The 22,627-nt window shown below is 39.3% G+C and overlaps 1 protein-coding gene across 5 annotated transcripts in view; it reads right to left on the bottom strand.

The window, feature by feature from the left end:
- Positions 1-22,627, bottom strand: part of DPP6 (dipeptidyl peptidase like 6) — a 564,650-nt gene that overhangs the window by 41,292 nt on the left and 500,731 nt on the right. For all 5 annotated transcript variants that reach the window (XM_057416431.1, XM_057416433.1, XM_057416430.1 and 2 more), the window contains exons 9-15: positions 18,337-18,491; positions 17,630-17,727; positions 12,515-12,638; positions 11,647-11,685; positions 2,699-2,806; positions 2,039-2,130; positions 444-491 (exon numbers count right to left, since the gene is read on the bottom strand). In XM_057416431.1, the coding sequence (XP_057272414.1) occupies positions 444-491; positions 2,039-2,130; positions 2,699-2,806; positions 11,647-11,685; positions 12,515-12,638; positions 17,630-17,727; positions 18,337-18,491 (664 nt within the window). The remainder of the gene's footprint in view (positions 1-443; positions 492-2,038; positions 2,131-2,698; positions 2,807-11,646; positions 11,686-12,514; positions 12,639-17,629; positions 17,728-18,336; positions 18,492-22,627) is intronic.

Consider the following 22,627-nt stretch of genomic DNA (forward strand, 5'->3'; position numbering starts at 1 on the left):
AAAGGGATTGTGAAAAACATTTGCAAACATAACATGTTGTTGTTTCTTTTCAAGATCATGAAGACGCGAAGTGTGATCAAATTTCTGTGAAAACTGCTATCCCAAAGTATAGAACCAGTTTCTACCATTAGTTTATGTAATTCTGAATTCTTTCCAGTGTTAAGCAGTTCTGTTGGAAAGTTTTGTGACAATTTATCAATCTTTATCAATCTTGGTACCATTTAAAATTTTCATTAAAATAAAAAATTGCTAAATGTAAAACATTTGCAAATGTCAAGCATTTTGCTCACTATTGCTATGGTGTTCTGCCTATTCCAGTGACGCACTGCAAGATCTTGCAATGCCATTAAAGACAAATATGTAAGAATCTGTTTCTATTGGAATTGCTTGTGTAAAATTGAAAAAATGGGACATTCTGTATGTGAAGTTAGTAAAGCCCATACCTGTATAAGTGTCGCCTCCTTGGCAAATCTTCTGTGCTGTGGAAATAACTGGAGGGAAAAAAAAAACGAAAGGCAAGTGTATAATTAAAAAGGTATTTTACAAGTATCTTATACAACATGTTCCTTTAAATCACCATTTTCCTGATCTTGTAAAGGCAAAGAAAGTTTAAGCTGAATTAGAAAAAACATAGACAGGGACACAGAGGCTCAAGCAAGGACATCATAGGTTGCACTGCAGTTAAAACAAGCATGGGAATTTTTGGGTCATATACAGCAGATCAAAAAGGATCAAGTGATTAAGTAAAAGGCCTTCACATTTTTACCTCAAGATTTCTGGCTCAGAATTTCCTTTAAATACCTTTCCTTTTTTTCTCTAGAACCAGTTTTTACTTCTCTGACCACTTTTTACTCTTTGTTAGATAGCTAATTGGGGTCCAATGCAAAACCCATGGAAAGGTCTTCTTTGAAAATGGGAGTTGGACTTTCAGGTAAGACAGAGTATGAAGTTGAAGAATTTTTTACTGTCCTTGATTTGTGCTGAGACTGTGGTGAACTGCTTTTCTGGCTAAACAGCAAATGCCCTACTGTATGGTGACAGCTTCTCAAAATAATGGAGAGGTGCTTCTGGAGGTGGCCAGCTCAGGCTGGTGTGCAGGATCCAGACTGATCCCCAGATGTATTTCATGTGAGTAATGACAGACCACAGGAGCAAATGTAGCACCCATGGGTAGAATAAAATGTCAGTACATTTAGCCTGGCTGATGAGCTGCACTTGTTTAGATATACATCTTGATTCCACAAATTGTATGTGGCATTTCCTGCTTGACTGGCCAGTTAAAATGCAAATAAGACTTTCGTGTTTGTTTGTCATATAGCTCTGCCATGTGCTATATTGTACTGAAGTTATTGGCAATTGAGGGCATTCGAAAACCCTGAAGGAACACTGTGCTCTTAGTGATAATGTAAAGTTTATAATATTCCAGAGACTTCTTACTCAGCTGCTCAGTGACATCAAGAAACCGAGAGGTGGGAGCCTTGTATCCACCTGAAACTTTGACTGGAAAGGAATTTTCATGGTATTAGATTCCAGAAAGCCTTTCAAATATTTTCTTATGTAAGTTCTTGAAATGTATTTTTAAAAGAAAACATTTACAGAAGGTATTTTACAAGCATAAAGGGCAACTGTGAAGAAGGGTTGGGTTTTTTTTTTTTTTGTATTCTACATAAATACCTCCTAATGCATTGATATTTTTGCAGGTCAATAAAAGATTCTTTCTAAAACTATCTAGGTGGTCAATGAAAACAGACTTCTTTCCTTCAGAGGCTGATATCAGAAGTTGCAGAAGGAGAAATCATTCATCTACACAAATGTATTTAATAGTCACAGAAAGAGAGGTTTGAACTATACAGAGAAAATCAAAATAAGACAAAATATATTAATGGTACAAGAGGTTAAGATAACATGGGGACAGCTTCTCATGCTCTCTTACCTCCATCTCCTTATGCTCATACATTTCAGATGCATGCACAATACGATTGTAACAAACCAGGGCTAAACAAAGGAAGACGGATTTGTCAGGCCAAAGTTTACTTACATTTTATGCCTCTTTTCATCATATGCCAATATCTTTGTCACATCCCAATCGCCAGATGTAATAGACTGTATGTTGTCACTGCTACTATTTGGCTGCCAGAAAGAGAAAAGAATTAGATTTCTTTATTCTTGAAAGAAGATATCTAAGCAAAGCTTCTCTTCTGGAAAAGGATGCTCTTTTGACTCCACTGCCTATTAAACATAAACCATGCATCTGCAATTTCCACCCCTCCTGCTGCTATTTCTGTGAATCTGCAGAAGTAATAGAGTCAAAATCATCTGAACTATAACTCCACTGAAGATAATGGGATGAATTCAGCACAGAACAGCTTCAAACCCCTTCCGCTAATCCAGTGTGCCAAAAAGCTTCTGATTAATCCATTATGGCAGTGCAGGAATTTACTTATTTATGTACAAGTGAAGAGGCATTATAAAAACAAAACAAAGCATTTATATTGTTTGGAAAGAGACAGTTGATTGACTTTTTTTCATCTACGTAGCTCATTTGGAAATTCTTGTTATCATATGCCCAAAAAAGCATCACTGAAGGTTTTCTTTTATGCCCTAAACCCACATTCTACATTTCCACCGGTACAAACTACTACTTTTTACTGCTTTTTGCTTTTGGTGATACCCAAAGCAGTGACAGCAAGTGAGTCACCTGTGATGATGACATGGTGATGTGGTAGAACTTCCCTCGTCCTCCCTGGGGAATGGCTCGGATGAAGAAAAACTTCCGACCATCCTTGGAAAAAATCGGCTCTTCATTCTGTAAACAGCACATTAAGTGATGCATTACTATTAAGTTATTGTATTTAGAATTGCTCAGCACTGCCAAACCCTGTGAAATTCATTCACAGTGAAATAGAGAGTGCTCTTTAACAGCAACCTGAGGCAAGCAAAAAGCCCACTGGAAACTGGAGAAAGTTTTGGAGATTATTGCTTCTTGCTCTTGGGAAAGCAGACACTTTTCAGCTGTAGGAAGACAGGGAGGCAGACAGCAAGGATTGTTCCTTGGCTATAAAGTCAACTCCCATTTGCAAAGCAAAAACTACACATATACACCTGACTGCTCAAAGCAGTTGGAATAAAGCCTTTAGAAATGGTATGAACCTTGCTGGCACAAGTGTGACAAACCCTGTTTACTTGTCTGGAAGAACTGGTCTTGAGGAAACACAACTAACAGCATCTAACTGCTGTCTTTCTCTAATCTCTTATTTATTTCAGTAAATTATTTACAAAGGGGAGGACATCTTGCAAAACTGCCTTTGACACAGAGCTCCCAGCTGAACTGACGATTGACTTTTATTGGGTGCTTAGAACTTTCAACCAGAGAGAGAAGAGAATTAGCAGAAGGAAAGCAAACATCACATATGGCATGCAAACATTTCCTGGAAAGGTCTTTATCTTCTTTTTGTACAGAAACCCCAAGGCACATGAGAAGTCTTTACTATAAGAGATGGTTGAACATCAGGTTGCAAGGGAAAGCAGAAGGATGGTCCATATGGTGTGACACAGTAGCACTGTACCAAGGGAAATCCTCTACTCTGAATCTTTAATAGCTGGGACTAAAACAAGAGCTCAACCTCTGCTGAAGCTCTCCTGTAGTATCAGTCTTTTCTGGGGACTGGCTGAGCCCTGACATCTCTGGTCCAGCTTTGTGGATCCATCTTCTTCAAGGGCAGTCAACAGGTAAACTGTTGTTCAGCCTTTTCGGGCTCTTCCTTTAGTTCAGTGTTAGTCAAACACACTGCTTTCTGCTTGGCACGCATCAAGATACCACATTGAACCAGCAAGAACTTGATTGCATGGTGAGACTTATGGTTAATGCAAACTTCTACAGCAAAGAAATAAACATTTTTACTTCTTATAAGCTAATGTATCATTCTAACTCTATGTTCCTGTGTTCCCAGCTCTTCACTGATTGTTTTCCACTATTTATCAGATTTATCAACACTGCAGTAGAATCCTAGAATCACAAAATGGTTTGGGTTGGAAGGAACCTTGAAGATCACCTAGTTCCAACCCCACTGCCATGGACAAGGTAGCTCAAAGCCCCATCTAACACAGACGTGAATACTTCTAGGGAGGGGGCATCCACAACTTCTCTAGGCAACCTGTGAGTGTCTCACCACCCTCACAGTAAAGAACATCTTCTAATATCTAATCTAGACCCTCTGTAAGGTTAAAGCCCTTCCCCCTTGCCATTTCCATACATGCCCTCGTAAAAAGTCCCTCTCCAGATTTCTTGTAGGCCCCCTTTAAGCACTGGAAGCTGCTCTAAGCTCTCCCTGGAGCCTTATCTTCTTCAGGCTGAACAAGCTCACCTCTCTCAGCCTGTCTTATAGGAGAGGTGCTCCAGCCCTTGAAGTATCTTTGTATTCTCATTTGAACCCTCTTCAATAGATCCACCTCCTTCTTCTGTTGAGAGCCTCAGAGCTGAATGCAGTGCATCAGGGGGAGGGGAGAGGGGAGAGAATCCTCTTCCTCAACCTGCTGGCCATGCTCTTTTGATGCAGCCTAAGATATGGTTGTCTTTCTGGGCAGCAAGCATGCACTGCCAGCTCATGTTGAGCTTATCATCAATCAACACACCCTTCTCCTCAGGGCTGTTCTCAATCCATTCGTCACCCAACCTGTAGCTGTGCTTGGGATTGCCCCAACCCAGGTGCAGGACCTTGTACTTGGCTTTGGCCTCGTTGAACTTCAACAAGTTTACATGGTCCCACCTCTCAAGCATGTCAAGGTCGCTCTGGATGGCATCCCTTTTCTCTGGTGTGTCAACAGCACTGTGCAGCTTGGTGTTATCAGCAAATTTGCTGAAGGTACACTCAACCAGTGCTGCTGACATAGATGTTAAACCAGTGTTCAAACTGTTTTCCCTCTTATTTTCCTGGCTTAGGTTTCAAGTATATTTTAAATCCATTCATGGCTTGTTGCAGCTGCATGAAATTATGGTTTCATTTCGTTCTGACATTGTTCTGGAACCTGAAACATGAAACTCTATATTGTTTTCGAATATCTTTCATTACAGAGAAACCCCATTGAAAAACAACTGTGATAGCTTGGGAGAACCTTCTGTTCGACAGGTTTTCCTTTACTGAGGTAAATAGCAATGAGTTCAGCTGACATTTCTATATCTGTGCCTACTGCATTACATATTCCAGCAATACATCTCTGCCAGCAAGAGCAGGCATTATGCAGATTAGTTTGAGCTTCATTCAGAGTTACAGGGGAAGGAGGTACATGGCATGGATGACAGATGTGAAGGCTTTAGCACTCGGTTGATGTTATGAGGCAGCCTGTGTGCATATTCCTGTTGCTGGAAAGACAATTCATTAATAAGCCCAGAACTTGGTTTAGGATCTTGACAGAGATGGTGACTTATCCTGGATGGCAAATGGTGGGGACATTAGGCTTTTGGAACAGGATTTTATACTGTAGGGAGCTACACTGGGCATGTAATTAAAATATTCTGCATGTGATATAAACAGTTTGAAACTTTGGTTAACTATTGACTGAATCCTACAACACCAGAACAGAAGGGCTCTCCTTGAAAAAAGTAGATCACTTTAATGCTGGTACAAGAAAATACTTTTCCTGTGCAGCAGGTAGGGAATTTTTGGAAGCTTTTGCCACAGGAGGCATATGGAAGCAGCTGGTATCAGGAAATACAAAAAGAGATTGAACAAACTCATGACTCATTAACAGATGCTAAAGGGAATAGACATGGATATAGTCTCAAATGTCTGTAATCATTTTATTGTAGATGGTGGTGAAATATGAGAGGACTGGACTATGGAAAGCAGCAGCTCACACACTGCCCCTAAATACCATCAGCTGCTGTGTCTGCTAAAGATAGGGTTGGAGCAGAGGAAGCAGAGGGGAGGCTCGTTGGGGTTCTTCTGAAGTCTTTATGGCTCTTCTTGTCTTCTTGCTCAGCTAGATCTTTCTATTCAGACAAATGAATTCTACCCAAACGTTCAAGACCAGTTACCAGAAATCCTCTGCTTCGTGCAGATGAAGGACAAAGCTGTTCTCATGTCAGCTGCATGCAGCAATAACTCAGTGCTCTTTGACCCAAGTATAAGGAAGAAAAAAAAGTAAGGTAACTCTTGTATGATTGATTCCACAGAAGCTTAAATTGAGCTTAAAACTGACTAAGTAAGTGTGACTAAATGTCCCATTTGCCTTTCTGAGTCCTGTGTGAACAGTCAGTGGCTGAGTTCAGAAAGCAGGTCTATCCAGAGCTCTCACTTGTGATGGGCTATTGCCCCCAGGGTGGAGGAGGAAGGATGTTTGGAGCTGAGGACTACCCAGTCATCCTCAGACCTGAAGGAATAATCACTGTACAAAGGATGAGCCTGTAGCTAGAGAAGAAATTGGTGGGACTAACCAACCTGTACCACTATCAGTAAAAGAAAGAGGCAGTAACTCCATTTCCAGCAACCTGTTTATCACTGTGTATCAAAATGATGCCACCAAAAACTTCAGCTTTGGTGAAAGAGGTAAGGGATGGAAGGCTGCTGGAAGGCATTGTGATGCTTGGGGGGCCTGCTGCTGGAGTTCAGAGCTGTGCAACACAGGTCAGCACAAACGGTCAGGAGAAGAAGAAACCAACGAGGGTCTCAGAAGCTTATCCCAAATTTGGCAGAATAAGTATGAATGACAGGACAATCCTAAATGCAGTCTGAACTTCTGTAGATCTTAAAGAGGGTCATGAAGTCCTGGAGTAAGGAATAACTATTTTTTAAAAAAGGTGGAGTGTATTCAGTTGTGTTTGGAGAGGGATCACTGAGCATCACCAGATCTGCAGCCACCTGAAGAAGATTCCTCTGGTGGAAGAAGGAATGATAAGGTGCATGCAGGATGGTGGGCAGTGCACTTTGAGAATGTGCATGACCAAACGTGCAGTGGGACAAACATTAAAAAGAGAAATTACCTACTTTATGGTCAGTCAGAGTGTGCGAAAGCCATGTGGACCCATAAGTACAGCACCTCCTAAACCATCCACATGTTAACATGGGTTGAACACTCATCATACTGCAGCACTGTGGGTTGCAGCTTCAGACTGGTCTGTCTGTGCTGTCATGGTTCAACATGCTGTCTGCCTCCTTCTCCACTGCTTCACACACTTTTGGCTGGACTACATGTATTTCCTCAGCAGATTCTTTGAAATTTTGTTTTACTATTGACTAACAATTATAATTCCATGAGAATGACATTCTTCTGGTTCACCCTCAAGTTTTAAAAAGAAAATGAATTAATTTGAATAACCCAATTCTAAAGATCCCAGAACTAATAATTTTGTTCTGTAGGTATTTATTCTTTCAGGGAAATGTCCCAGTACTTGAAGTGTCACAGTGCCATAGCTCTGATAAACAGGTAGGTGGGACATGAATGCTTTTAACTCTGCATTTTGGTAAACACTTTTGTTGAAATCCAAGAAAGTGTTAAAAATGCATATTGGCTTTACGGTGACGATGAAGTCATCTCCTCTTCTAGGCACAGGGGAAAGATCTCTTTCCATTCCCTACCGCCCTCAGCCCTTGGGGCAATGCTGAGCATCCCTGTCCCGACTCTCATGTGTGGCTGGGTGTACCACGCCAATGGCCATCTCTGAACCCAGGGCACCTGCACCAAAATACACGGTCATCATCTAGAGAGAAGCCCATGTCTCTGGATTTCATTCCCCTCCACTGGATCAAATCAGAACTCTTCATTTATGCACCAAAGCTTCTGTAGCCAGAAGCTGCTTTATTAGCTCTGGCAGATTAATTTGGATATTTGAATTATGGGGCTTTGGATCCAATTTCTACTTTATCCTTTCTCTTTTGGGCAACATTATGTCAGTTATGGGGTTGTTATATGAACAAAGGGCTTTACAGGATGAAAATGTCAGTCTTGTTTCTAAGGTTCTCTAAATTCTGTTTTTATTTTAAAAGTCATTTCATGCCATCTATTATCTACATGTAAGAATCATTACTGAGTCATCATGCTGTCAGGATTAAGGCAAGGGAGTCGAGTAGTAAAGGAAAAATGGTGTGAGGTTTTCAACATCTCAACCTTCTGACAGAGCAGAAGTCTTTAGTTTCAGACTGACATGATCTGAAACACTAGGGAAATAGGAGAAAAAAATTGAAAGAAAAATGCAACCCAAAGGAATTGTTATCAGAGTTGGCCAGCCAGCCCATGCAGGCAGTTCTGGAGGTTATACGTCTCTAAACAATTTTGTGGTAATCTCCTCATCCTGCCAATGTCAATGTCAAAGCCTACAGCCCTTGCTGGAGTTAGAATTACACCCTGGTTTATAATTAAATTTGTTCAGGCCACATTCACACTTAAATAATAAACCAATTAAAATGCCAGTAAAGTTTATCTTCAGCAGGTGCTTAGAAATTGTCTTTTTTCTCCCTTGCTGACTCACTGTCTGTATATGACCATCAATGGCACTACTGGAAAATGGCTTCATAAAAAATGGAACAAAATTGTTTACAGCTACAATTACTGTTTCAAAGAATTTATATATTTAAGCAAAAGTATGAGTGAAGTTCAGTCTGACTCTTGTGCTCAGAAGTGCAGAAGAAAGTATATAAATAAAAGCAGTAAAATCTTTCAAAATCCTCAGGCAGTTTTGGTGAACATGTGCCTGTTCTTTCTTGAGCAAAATGTTTGAAAACTCTGGCCCTGTTATCTGACAAGGAGCGACAGATACTTTCTAGCAAAACCTGTACACATACTATATATTTCTCATTACATTTTGAGTCATTTATCCTATTTTTCAGCTATGCAGACAGTGACAGCAGTATTTCTATTTGCCTGTGCTGGAGAGAGGCTCTCCAAAGATTTTGGACTTGAACAAAATTCATTCACGAACTTAAGCCCAGAAGGGAACATGAGATCATTTTCTATGACCTTCCACACACAAACTATTAAATGTCACTGAGTTACCAAACTACAACAACAACATTCAAATTCATGGGTCATATGCCCTATCTTAGAACTTCCAGTATTTCAGACAGCTGAAAAAAGTCAATGTTGTCATCCTTGGAGACTACTTTATATCCCTGGTGAGTAACTATTGATACTGACTTTTTTCTCTCCTCACCTCCTGTTTCCTGCCTACTGTGAAGTTTGCCCCTATTCCAGGAAGGCCAGATGCACATCAATTCCCATGAAAAAAAGCAAAACTCCTGTATACTTTTCAAACCAGATGTATGGAGTACTTTGAAGAAATACTTTAAAGAATGAGGCAAACAGTTAGATTCCTTGGTCCTACTGATTTGAAATTGGGGTACTTCTCAAAAGGAAGTCTGGTCGAAGAGGCATATAGAATAAGCTGGTCAAACAAGCAGTTACCCATCATACTGGCTGTCTACAGGACACCTGGCTCATATGCATATGCCTATACTAAAATGTCTTAACCAAGGAGTCTTCATCCTGGTCTGAGTCACACTCCTGAGCTCTTTCAGTAGCTGCCTAATGTGTAATTCATCTTCTCCTTAAAGAGGTTAGGGGACTTGCACTGGCATTGAACATTTTCACATCATTCTCATAATCAGATGCATGCACATGCCCAGGAAAATAACATTCCAGTTTTCTAGACTAATGTGACATATAGTTAAAGGTAACTGCAGAAAATACAATTATCTTAACAATCATATATTCAGTCAAAACTAGAATGTAAAGTAATTTTGTTGTCAGAAATACAGGTGAAAGAGCTCTATAATTCTTCAGACTCTTACAAAAGCTTTTGAAGAGTACTATCAAATGTCTCCAAAGTCCATAGCAAATGTTATCTTAGTTTAGTACTGGATGTCTGACTCATTTGGCTGTAATGAACATCATTCTCTAAACTCAAACTCGGTACAAGCTGTTGGGAGATGCAGCAAAACAAACTGTATTTCCCTGGAGCAGGCCCATTAAGGACTGGCAGATCATTTACTACAGTTAATCAGGACAAAGTACCATCTTTCAATGACTGTCCATGTAATAGGCAAATGACCAAAGAATCACAGCAGTGTAAAAACACAGGTTTCAGTATACTGCAGTAATGGAGGCCTCAGTAAATAGTGGTGAAAAGATTAAAACTATCCTTGAATTTATAAAATAAATGAAGCCTGTGAAGTTTGGTTGTTTAGAATTTTTTAAGATACAAAATATGGGCAATTTAATTTTTTCTTGACTTCGCTTGCCTTTTAAGGTTTTGTTTTCAATGCAAGCTAACACTGTCCTGCAGCACATATACTCTACTCCTGAGTATAGCAATAAAGGATTATTTGAAATTCTTGGAGCACAAAATCTATTTCCTCTGTAAAATCAATTTTTATTTGGATCAGACATAGCCCACTGCTGCAGGACAGCCACTGGAGAAGAGGAGATCATTGTTCCTGTTGTGAACTGATGTACTGCAATTTCTCCAGGTTCTCAGATCTTCTGAACAAGCTGTGACAAAAATGTGAAATGTTTTAAATCTGGACTTGGAAAAATATAGTACAAGATCTTTATCTGACAAGCTGCTCCCTGTCTGGCATTCACATATCCCATGAAAAACAGTCCTGTGTTGCGGCCAGATTGGTATCAGCAGCTTCTCTCTCAAGAACAGCTCAGTCAAATCTGAGGTCCCTTCACAAACTGACTCCTGGGGAAGTGTTATAAATGATCTTCCAGAGATTTACATGCTTGAGATCTACGTGGTTTATATAGGCATATGCTGGAAAAAATTCCAAACCGACATACAAACAATAAAACAAACCTTTTTCACAAAAAAAAAAAAAAAAAAAAGGATAAATCCCATAAATCAAAACTCCTTGTGGGTTTAAATTTGCTATATCTCCCTTTTTTTAGCGTCTATTTTCATCTTTGTTTTATTTCATTTGGGCAATGGCAGCACATAGCCATACAAAGTAATAGTATTATGTACTAAGTTACAGTGTTAGAAGAATTACATGGCAGAGTTGTCTGGTAAAACAGGATATTAAACTCCATCAGCCAGTTTCTCCCCATTCCATGCTCAACATCAGCTCTTGTTTTATCTGCCCCATTGACAATTTACCTTAATTTTTTACCTTTTTACATCTGCAAATAGCTGCAGAGTAATACAGAGAAAAATGTCAAATTTAGCTTAAGTGACTTAAAAGTCCTGTCTGCATGATTTTGGCTCTGAATGGACATATGCTGTCTCAGTAAAATTGACCTTTGATCTTCTGTTTTCAATAGTGGACTTCTTTCCTGCCTAGAAGATCAGAGAAGAAACACCAAGAAACACTGTTAAAAATCATTAGTCTCAAAGCAGGGTATGAAGGACCGACTCTGAGGTTGATGAGTCTTACAAAGATATTGTCAGTGGGTGAATTTGCACCAGCATCAGCTTTTTCATCTCTTTTAAATCCAAGTAAATTGCAGACTAAGAAAAAATGGGCTCTCTCAGGGAAGATGGCATCTTTAACAAGAACTTGTTAATTACTGAGAAATTCTTTTCTATAACACAGATCACGCCATCTCTGAAGCATCTTTCTCAGGTCTGGAAATCAGTTTTTATCTTTGGGGAAAAAACAATGAAACAAAAAACTACCAAAACCTTGATCACAAAGAGAAGATCATTATTACCTGTCTGTGCAGCCAGCCTTCACTTTCATCTTCATGTTTCTAAAACAGAAAAAGATCATTAATACCATACTTCTCATGTATTACATTTTGCTTGTCAGTGCAGGAAGCAGTTGGATTGAGTCTGAAAAGTTGTTCAGAAATACAAAGAAACTGTTTAAGCATGTGCTCCAGGAGTGTAATCCAACGGCTGCTCTCCTTGTCTCTCCTCCCTCACGAATAGGCATTCTCATTCAAGAAAACATTTTACTGTCTACAGTAAATCCACAAGATAAATTATACCCCAAAGAAATAAAGAAATAAAGAAAGGTTGAAATGAAAGTTGTTAAGAAAAGACTCTGCATGGTGCTCTATGCACAGTATTGCATCCTTTTTTCAATGGATGGATATACAAGAACAATTTTCTGCTGCGGAAACACCTATGCCAGTTTAAAAGATGGTATCTGGTAATACTTACACAGGTTATAGGAATACACCATTTACATTAGTGTGTTTATAGAAGGGATTAATTAAATATAATTAAAATGAAGGTAGATAAGCATGAGCCATTTTTAATGCCATTAGATACATATAACCCTATTAAACTAGAATGACACAAAGATATTCAGGATAAAAACTGTTGATATGTGTGTGCTCGTGCATACACAGTTATTTCAAGACAAGTAATCACTCTTACACACACACACACTGTTCCTGGCTATGTAGAAGATGCAAGAAGAACACCACCACAAAAGTAAACATTGCAGACACTGTTTATATTCTGTGATCTATGTCAGGTGACTTGTTGCCAGGTAAAATAACTGAAAGTATTTTCATCTTGCACAGGTTATGATAACCAATGGCAAGTGACCTTTTGGCTCACTTCTCCTACCTTCGTGCAGACTCCCGTGGTGGCATCGCATAGCGTCAGGATAGACACGTTCTGGGCCCTGTTCAGCCAGTTTACTGCCACCTTGGTGCTGGTTGCCCATTTCACCATGGTTATGTAGTAGTCCCTGAAAAAACAGGCATGCATAAATCACAGTAGTGACATCCTAATGAATTGAAATGTGGCAGAGCAGACAGAGGCTGCTGCAGGCAAATGGTCCAGGAGCAATCACTAGTTATTAAGAATGTTGCATCTTGATGTCTCTAGGCTGCCTTATGTATGGATTTCAAGCCTTAAAAATGACATTTTTAGGGCTGTGCAGGTGTTTTATCTGCCACTTCAGAAAGCCATTTTCAAAGAAGAGACAAATGCAGAGATAAAGAATCTTTCAAGCTATTCTGTCTTCCGAGAAGGACTGAAATGCCTGGAGCTACAAATTCATGCACAGGTGGAAAAGAAATTGCAAACAATTTCCATTCTGAGCACACTAACTGGCTGACTCAGACCCATCACTGTCAGGGTTGGATTCTTTATGCTTATGAAGAGTTAATGGCCTCTAAATATGCCTACGACACACCAAAATATCCACGAGTGTTACACTGAAAAGAAAATAGCAAGAAGGAAATAGTTTAGAGAAACACAGGGTTTCTGTAAAGCAGCTACATCTGTTGCCATGAAGACGCCAGCAGAGATATGACAGTTTCCATCGGCAAATCCAACATCCCACACTCCCTGTACCATCCTCTACTGCTGGACATATTCAGGTTGTGATAATACTTAGAATAAATCAGCAGTGTGGGCTGCACGGTCCTGTAATCAATATCTTTAGGAAAAGTCCTATACTTCAGTATATACGTATTTACATTGCTCACTGTGCTATAGTGAGCAATGGAACCACTTAGGTTGGGCTGAGCTGCAAAATACAGAATCACAAGTAAGTACGTGGATGGTCACCTCTTTAGAGCCAGTATGCAGAGGTACTTGCAGATGTCCACCTCTGCAGCAATTCAGGGCTTCACCAATTTATCTGTAGGGTAAAACTCTGGCTGAGCTGACAAAGCTGGTGATGTTATAAGATACTGCTGGGCTATGTGGGCCAAAGACATCCTTAAATTATAATATGACTTTTCACAGCATACAGTCTATAAAAAATTTATTAGTTCATTTGTTTGCTATAAAATATGCATAAGGAATTGTTGCTCTCATTGGAATTAATGTGGTGTGTCACTGGAGAGTACTTTATGTTCTGGCAAGCACTCCTACATATACTGAAGAGAAAGGGCAAAAGCAACAAAGACCCATTTGTCTAGCAAAATAACAAGTTGGAAATTGATTTTGTAGTTTTCAGTAGTATCTAGTGCCTGAATTTGGCTGGGGAAAAATAACAAAGGACCTCAATGATTGCATCCACTGCACTGGAAGGAAGGATACTTCCAGGTGAGACAACAGCAATCGGAATTTTTCATCCTGAAATAAAACTGTAATTTTACTCTTTATCAGTAACAACATAGGCCCTAAGAGGAAAAAAAGCAACAAAGCAAAATTAAACTGCATAACTGTCTCTTCTTTCTCTCCGAAATTAACTGAGCAGATTCAGACACCCCAGAAAAGGAGTGCAAACTTAGTACATATTGTGGCTTGAAGCATTTTTTCTGTAAATCCAATTTAAAGTTTGAAGGACATAGATTCAATTTTTACATCCCTCTCATTGTTTGAGCACAGGAGCCACAGTTCTTTCTCAGGAACTTTTAATTATTATTTTAGGTCAAACATTAAGTTCCCTACCACCCCAGAGATAGGTATGAAGTCTCAATTTCTCTCTGAAGCCTCTCCCAGCCATCAAGCCCATGGATACCCTAGCCAGCAGACACCTGCAGATACTTTTATAGTTATTATTCTAGTCTCACACCAGTGTGGAATCTTCAATTCACTTTACACATCTTCTGTAGGACAAACAGGTTTTATGTTTCCCATTTTGCAGAAGAGAATAAGACAATAAGGTGTGATTGATCTCAGTTAATTTTAAACAGTTCTGCCAGCTGCACTGGTTGAGCAGCCAGTGATGAGAAAGGGGGAGCCAGTGCACTTCCCAAGCCCTTTCTGCTGTCCTGTCCTAGATTTGATACGGAGCTGATGTAAGGAGAACCAGTTTCTTCCCATAGAGCAAAATCTAGACCAGCAGGCACCTGACCACGTAGATATCCACATCGAAGTGGATTACACCCTCCAAAAGGAAAGGCATAACTCATTTGAGCTCCTTTAGGAAGGGTGCAGTTACGTTGAGCTGTGCAATCTATTTCCCCATTCCAGTAAAGATGTTGCAGATTATTTTTCAGCACCATTATTTAAACCCTAATTTTACTTGGCTGCTTTCTGGAGGTATGAACCTAAATTATGAGGCATGAATCTACAATATGGATACTTGAAGTATGACAACAGTAATAAAGCCATAAACACCACAAAGAACAGACAGTGATATATTACATGGCAAAGTGACAGGCAGCAGTCCAGCCTGCGGTCCCTGGGATACCGCTGGTTCCTGCTTGTGGTCCAGACTCACGTTGTCTGAGCTCCTCCATTATTAATCTGTTCATGACCTATGCAAGGACCAATGCTGATATCTGCATTTGGGGAGATAACCTTTTCCTTTAATTTTCCATCTGGGATGCAAATATGATGTGAGAAATAAGCTGGATCATGGTCCAATTCTGAGAACCTGCTGATACAACTCTTGGAGTGCAATGGCTTGCACAAAAATAAAAAATGCCTGACAGGCATTTAATGTTTTAATACATCTCCTCCCCTTTCCCTCACCCTCCTGAAATCTCCACCTCTTCCCTTCACTTTCTTTTCCTCACAATAAAGCATGGCATTAGAGAAAATGTGGCAAAAATGCTGAGAAACAAAGATATTTAAAAGGAAAAATCACAGTTGTACAATTTCCCCCAAAATATGTTTTCTCATTATCAGCTTTGGAAATTTGGAAAATTTCTGACTTCCTTTAATTCTTAAAAAAAAAAAAATCAACAAAAAAAAACAAGACCCTGGCATATCTTCACTTTATTCTCAGCTTTATTAATTGTACTGAATCACTTTGCTCCAGATGAAAAAAACACCAAGGAGTACTGCTCTGTCCATATATCATCTGCTTGAACAGATTGAGCACATTGAAATGCTTCAGATAGGGCTACTCTGGTTGAAGATCCTTATCATCACTTCTCCCGCTTCTTTGAACCTCCCTTCTGTAACTAACTGTACAGTATATCCCTCTTGTCTATTTTAATGAAATGTTATCACACTAATCCTCTCATTTCAGAAAACATATGCATAATGAAAATGCACCCCTATTGCTCTAGCAGCACAACTTATATCATGCCCTAGGGATGGCAATTGCCATGGTTTTGATGAAATATACAGAGACTAATTAATGATGATATATTTCACATAATTTTACAATATTGATTGCAACTAAATAAATTACAGCCACCCATAACCATATAGAACAAATTTATTAACAACACTTGGATCCTACAGTGTGCAGTTATTACTATAATTAAAATGTTTCTGAGTCTCTCTGTTTATAGAGTAAGCTAGCAACAGAAAAATGATACTGCTCAGGAGCTGCAGTCCTGATACTGTGGTTCGGATACTGAGATGCTGAATTGCTGCCTGCTATACAGATCTGATGTTGAATTTTTGAAAGGCAAGTGCATTTATGCCCATTTGGTTTGGCACGGGTCATACATCTTTTGTTGCATAAATGGATTTGGAATATTTTAGAGTTATCCACTGAAAATATGTTCTGAGGCTGACACTAGGTTTCCCAGCAAAGAAAGGCAGCTCCCACCATAATGATCCCACCAGTCCAGTACCCTTTCATCAGATGGCTAAATAGCCTATCCACACACCTTATATATTTATCATGCATAATGAAGATCACCCCTGCACCCTCCCCTGCCCTGTGTCACTATCTCTGTGCTGCAACTGTATCTTTATTGGCAGTGGAATTACAGATCCAGCAATCCAATTTAGCATTCAGTAAAAAAAGGTTAGCATGCATGTTGGTTGGGCACTCCTACATGAACAAGTGATGGGCTTGGGAATGATTATCTTTCATTTGTAGGAACTTAAACATGAGAAGCTCAGGTTAGAGATAAGAAAGAAGTTCTTTACTGTGAGGGTGGTGAGGCACTGGAACAAGTGTTCCAGGGAAGTGGTAAATGCTCCATCCTGGGCAGTGTTCAAGGCCAGGTTGGACAGAGCCTTGGGTGACATGGTCTTAGTGTGAAGCATCCCTGCTTATGGCAGGGCTGCTGGAACTAGATGATCTTAATTTGTTTCCAACCCAAACCTTTCTATGAGTCTATGATCTGAAGTTGCTTCTCTCCTGAACAAGGTAAAAGTAGCTTAACGTAAACATAAATGTAAACCACAATATAACATAAACACACACACTGTAAACACCAATGTAGCTCAAGCTTTCACCACATGCTGAAGTTCAAGCCAAACTTTTAATCTCTTGCTGAATGCAGACTTAAGCGCTTACATAATTAGAAATGGCTATCTAAGTAGTTGGCTGAATTGCAGACCAACTTCTAACATACACTTGCCCTAAAACCAGCAAAAATCTTTCCTTTTTATTTTTAATGAAGACTGGGCAATGTATTTGTAGAATGTCCACCTGGTTTCATTCCCATGTTCACATCATGAAGTGGTGAGCTCACATTTGCTGTGTTGTAGGGCTGCCCTGTTTCTGCCTCATGGTCTTTCATACAGGCTGAAAACAACATCCCTCCTACAATGCCCGCGATTACACGTGAAATGAATGTGGGTTTATGGATTTGGAGATATTCTCTAAATTCTCTAAGTTCTCTAAAAATAACCGTATTCTGAAGTGAGTCTGGGTCACAGCGATTTCAAGTAAAAAACTAATAATGTTCTATAAAATACATGCAAAAAGGAAAATAATTTGAAAAATTTGTAGCAGGTGTACACAGAATAAAATTCTTCCCTAGTGGCAGGTAAAAATATTGTAAAATGATCTCGAAAAGAGTCAGAGTCTGATTTAAAACCACAAGAGAACTGATGTGCAGCATCCTGGGGTGAGAAAGCACCTACCTCATTCTCTGATCGTCTGGGGGAGTCATCTCCAGGTCGTGGGTAGGTCCGTTCAGACCAATCACATGCAAAGAAATAGTCGGATTTTCCATTCCAGCCTGGATTTTAAAATAAGAATAAATTATCATATCTTGCACAACACTGAATGGTTTTGATTTATTATACCTCCGTGGATTATAAAACAATTCCATTGTATGGGGTTACACACTGGACTGCTGCAGTTGTTCACAGGGAAACTGCAACTGTAGTGATGTAGTGGCATGGAGGTGAGGAAAGGTTGGCAGGCACAACCAAGGGGTAATTTTAATTAGGACATCTTTAGTCCTTTACCTTGGTAAAAAATACCACGGTGACTGGAAATACCTCTATTTTAATGTATCTTTTCATAAAAGGTTGTTTAACAGGGTGATGACAAATATAATAAAATACTGATTCATTTTGTGTTGCAGGAAAAGGGCACCCCTTAGTGAATCATTCGTTATTTTCCACAAAACCTGCATGCACGTAGATACTTCTCCTGTTAAATTATGGTTCAATTTGGAACAACATGTGAGGTCTTAGGTAACCAGTACATAAAGCAAGACACTCAGAAGAAATGATTGCAGCACAGCACACTCCTGTACTGTCTTATAATAGAGAATTACAACAGTAACAGCAGCAGTGTGTCAATACTGGGAGAGAGAACTATTTGTTTTATTTTCCCTTACCTTTGGATAATGATATGTTTTAACAGTAGGGTAAAGGCTGCCAGTGTATACCGGGATCTCCATAGTGGGGACTCTGGAGGCATTAATTGTTGCATACGCTAACCTGGTGCCATCAGGAGACCACCAATGAGCAATATGAGTCTTTAAGATCTCCTCTAATTAAGAAAAAAAGACAGGAAAGAGCAGGAAAAAAGGCTATCAGATGTAAATTACTAATTAGTAATAAATGAAACTGTAGATATGGAAATCCCAGTCTAATCACAGCACGGGAAGGATGCCACAGGAATATCAATTAAAAACACTCATTAAATCCATGTACACAAATGAACACAAATGATAACAATTACTCTGAATATATAGGTTATTAAGCATAATTACCTTGCTCAAGAAACATCGTATTATTCACATTAGTACACATATTATGACAGCATAAAAGGCCCTGCTACTCCTACAGTGCATCCTGTACATAGGAATATGTATTGTATCATCACACAGGACATATATGAACATATATCTATGCACGTGTTGGCAGTGCTTGGGTTCCTGCCTGTCTGATGGCAACATAACCAAGGCTCCCCCGGTGCTAATGGAGAACTATAATGACTGAGGGTTTAACTTGCCTTCATAAGGAGTTCACGAAGTCATACTAGGCACATATCAACGGTTTATAGTCAGATAAAAATGCTTCCGCTACAATTTAAATCTTCCTAAACTCTGTTGCCAGTTGGGAATAAACAAAAATAGCAATTTTCTGTACCTTATGTAATGCTGGAACTTGGAAACAATTTACAAGATACTAAGCTTTAGAGTCTGTGGCTTTGATACCATCTTGACTTTTATCCCTATTTCATTTTTAAAATCCCTTTTGCAAACAACTTTTCCACAAATAGCCAGCGTCAGAGACTGATTCTTTTTGACACTGAATTTTGGAATTACAGATATTTTTGTGATTGGAATAATGCAGTTGTTGCTGAAAAGGTACTCAGAAAGATATGAATACAAACATGTCAGAGTTGAAGTTTGTAAGGAGAAAACAAGATTGCCATCATAAGAAATCACTTTGCAGACTGTGAGAACCTAATTCTCATCAAACACAAATTCAAAGGACTTCTAATTTCTAAAACTTTTTCCATATCATTTAATATCCTTCCTTGTGAAGATGACTTCAGCTTATAGATACCCAGAAAACCTCTAACATTCACTCTTTGTCCAAATTGTCTCCAGTTACTCCAGTTACTGACATTTGGAAGACACTAATGTGACTTTTTAAACCTCCCATTTTTCAAAAGGTAATAATGTGATGCATTTTCATTAAGAGGCTTAATATCCCATGAGTCATTCCTATTTAAACCATACCACAAGAGCCTGCACACGCTGTACAGACTGATGGGCAGGAAGTCAGGTCCCATTACTTTAATGTGAGAATAAGAATTAAAGAGGCTGCAGAGTGTTTCTAAGCCTTTGCCATGAAGCCCTGCTACACAAGTCCAAGGAGCTCCGATATCTGCTATTATTACTGGTCATTGGAAAAACGAAGATTTTCAGAGTTCAGACCCATCATGTTTGGACATCACCTTATGGTGAGCCCTCAATCAAACCAGGACATCGCTGTGGCCTGAAAAATAGAAACTTACCAAAGACTGTTTTGTTTCTTTAAAAAAAAAAATCTTGGACGAGCAATCCTTGGAAAATAGACAGGCAATTATATACATCATGGAGAAAATTAACAACTTGGTTAATCCAGGCTTGCATGTGGTTTGAGATAAAACTTAAGGTACCATTAGAAAGGGTACAAGGGAAAATCATCCTAAATAGCTATGCTTTCTACAAATAAAAAAAATGAATCAATACTGAATGGCGACATGTAAGTAAGGTTTTGGAAAGACATCTAGGAAGTTGTAAGTATTACATGGGAAAGCATGTCTGGCAAATTTGCCTTGCTGCGTTTTTGTACCTGCTGTACGTACATCTGAAAGATGCTGCTTTTGACTCGTATATTGGTTGCTCATTGAAGAGATAATTAAAAGCATAAAGGAAAAGGAGTAAAAATGGATGGCAGATGAATCCTTGACATTTTAACTTTAATTAGGAACGACTTTATTCAGCAAACATTTTCTCCAGCATCTCAGATTAATGAAGCAGTTCTGTTGAAGGTCACATGCCAAGAAAGGTTTTAGAGCAGGTTTTGTAGTCCTCTGTTAATGAGATTTAATTGTGTGAACCTTTGCCTTGAAACAAAGCCAGGACCTTACCACTATTAGAGAAATGAGTTAGCTTCAGCAAACCAGAGAACATTCTTATAAAGTACAAAATGCATTAGTACCAGAAAGTTTCAGCTGAAATTACAACATTATTTGCAGACAAACTGTTCTTGGGGACACTTTATTCCTTGCACTTTCATTCACCACATGCTCAGAAAATCAGTTGTACTCAATACTCCTCGGTCTTTCTGAAGTTAGTTCAGATCCTACCTCTCGTATATGAGAAACCAGGTTCTCCTTAAAGACCAACCACCCACTCTGCATATACCTCATGACCACCTCTCTAAGAGTATAAAGCAATAATTGATCACAACTCAAAGCTTGCAGTTGCTGGATGTTACATGATGTAGGGATGCTGTGACTCAGCTGCGGAGATACTTCTCAGTTGCTGGTGAATTTGTGCTCCTTTCTCTTGCTTGCCAGCCATCGCACTGGGGCACACGAATCCTAGAAATAGTGAGGATGAAGTGTGCAGTTCTTTAACTGAAAAAGGACTTCTTAGACTTTGCGGCTGCGTTAAAGTGGTGTCTGAAGCAAAGCAGTGCTTATTCCACGTTACCACATTTACTATCAACCCTCTCTGAAACAGCTGGATGACCTTGTTTATAAGTAGTGACTCTTTGGTGGGGATATGTATTGGCCAGCTGGCAATCCAGTAAAATTCTCGTATTTAAGGAGTGTTACAAGATGTGCATTTTAATCCCCCTTCTAGCTGAATAAGATGTAATTAACTGATCATTTCAAAGCTCTGTGGAACAAAGAATTGTTTAAGCTAACAGACCCTCAGGAGGAGTATTTGAAGTCCGAGGTCGGAGTATATTCAGTGACATGAAGCAGAAAAGAAGTCCCTTGCTGCAGTTCACAGCTTCCAAGTAACAAGATGTGATGAGTTTGGGTTTGGATATAGCATTTGGCTGTGATACCATAAGGGCAATACCTGAATGGACTGCACAGTGGATGGACAATTTTATTAAGTGTGTTTATTCAAAAGTAGCCCAGTACATGTATAAAAAGAAAGGAATCATTTGCTTGTTGCAAGCTTTGAGTTAATGTCAGCAGTACTTGCAAGAGCAATGCAATAGCAGACTTGTATCTTACATTAGGTAAGAAACTTCCCAAGGAATCACAGGAAATAGGGCTGCAAGGGATTTCAGAAATTATCTGGCTTCTTCCTCCATGGGCAATATCCACTCCAATCCTGTAAGGAATCTTTACAAGTGGATTTTGCTATTCCTTTTGATACTGCTATAGCACCTTTGGCAGAGGTTTGGCCACAGAAATCAAACAGTTTCTATTTTCTACCTAACCACTGAACAGTCCCACTGAAGTGCATCTAGACCTCTGCCTTCTTTTACAAAATCAATGCAGGGAAAAGCATCAGGGATTCATCTTTTGCAACCTCAGTGGCAACCAGCAGATTTCTGTCATAGTGACCATGTTTGGAAATATAAACACATGGCTTTAATGTTATGACCCATAATCTGCCATTGTGGTTTTGCTCCAGACATTTCCACAACAAATCCACTGCCCATGCTTGCACAGAGTTCTAGATTGGCAGAGCTCCTCTTTGTTAATGGGTGCATCTAAATGCAATGGCCATGCGTGTTTCTTCATACATTTCTAAAAGTCTAAGTAGCTCTGCAGCCTTTGTCCATCCTCAGTCATATCTGTGAATTATGACATTCTGTTGAAGGTGGCAAAGTTGTCTTATTCTTAGGGAAAGGATGAAGCCTTCATGAATGACTAGATGGGAAATCCATCGGTAGCTTAAAGGTTTATTACAATTTTGGTATCTTAACAGTTTTATTCCAGTTTTTGAAGCTGCCACAAATAACTTCTAATTTTCAAGTGTGAATTAATGGAAACAGAGACTTGCAAAAGAAGACAAAGATGCTTGGACAGTCCTCTGACAGGTACCATTGCAACCCCTTTCTTGTTTTTCTGTCATCACAGTCACCAGAGGCATATAGCTGTATTAGTGTATAATCTACTGTGCATACTACAAGCATCAATAGTCCAGTTCCCATGTA

Source organism: Pezoporus wallicus, unplaced genomic scaffold (genome assembly GCF_028554395.1).
Source record: "Pezoporus wallicus isolate ANWC-B61680 ecotype Strahan unplaced genomic scaffold, APGP_CSIRO_Pwel_v1 contig_3847, whole genome shotgun sequence".
NCBI lineage: Eukaryota > Metazoa > Chordata > Aves > Psittaciformes > Psittacidae > Pezoporus > Pezoporus wallicus.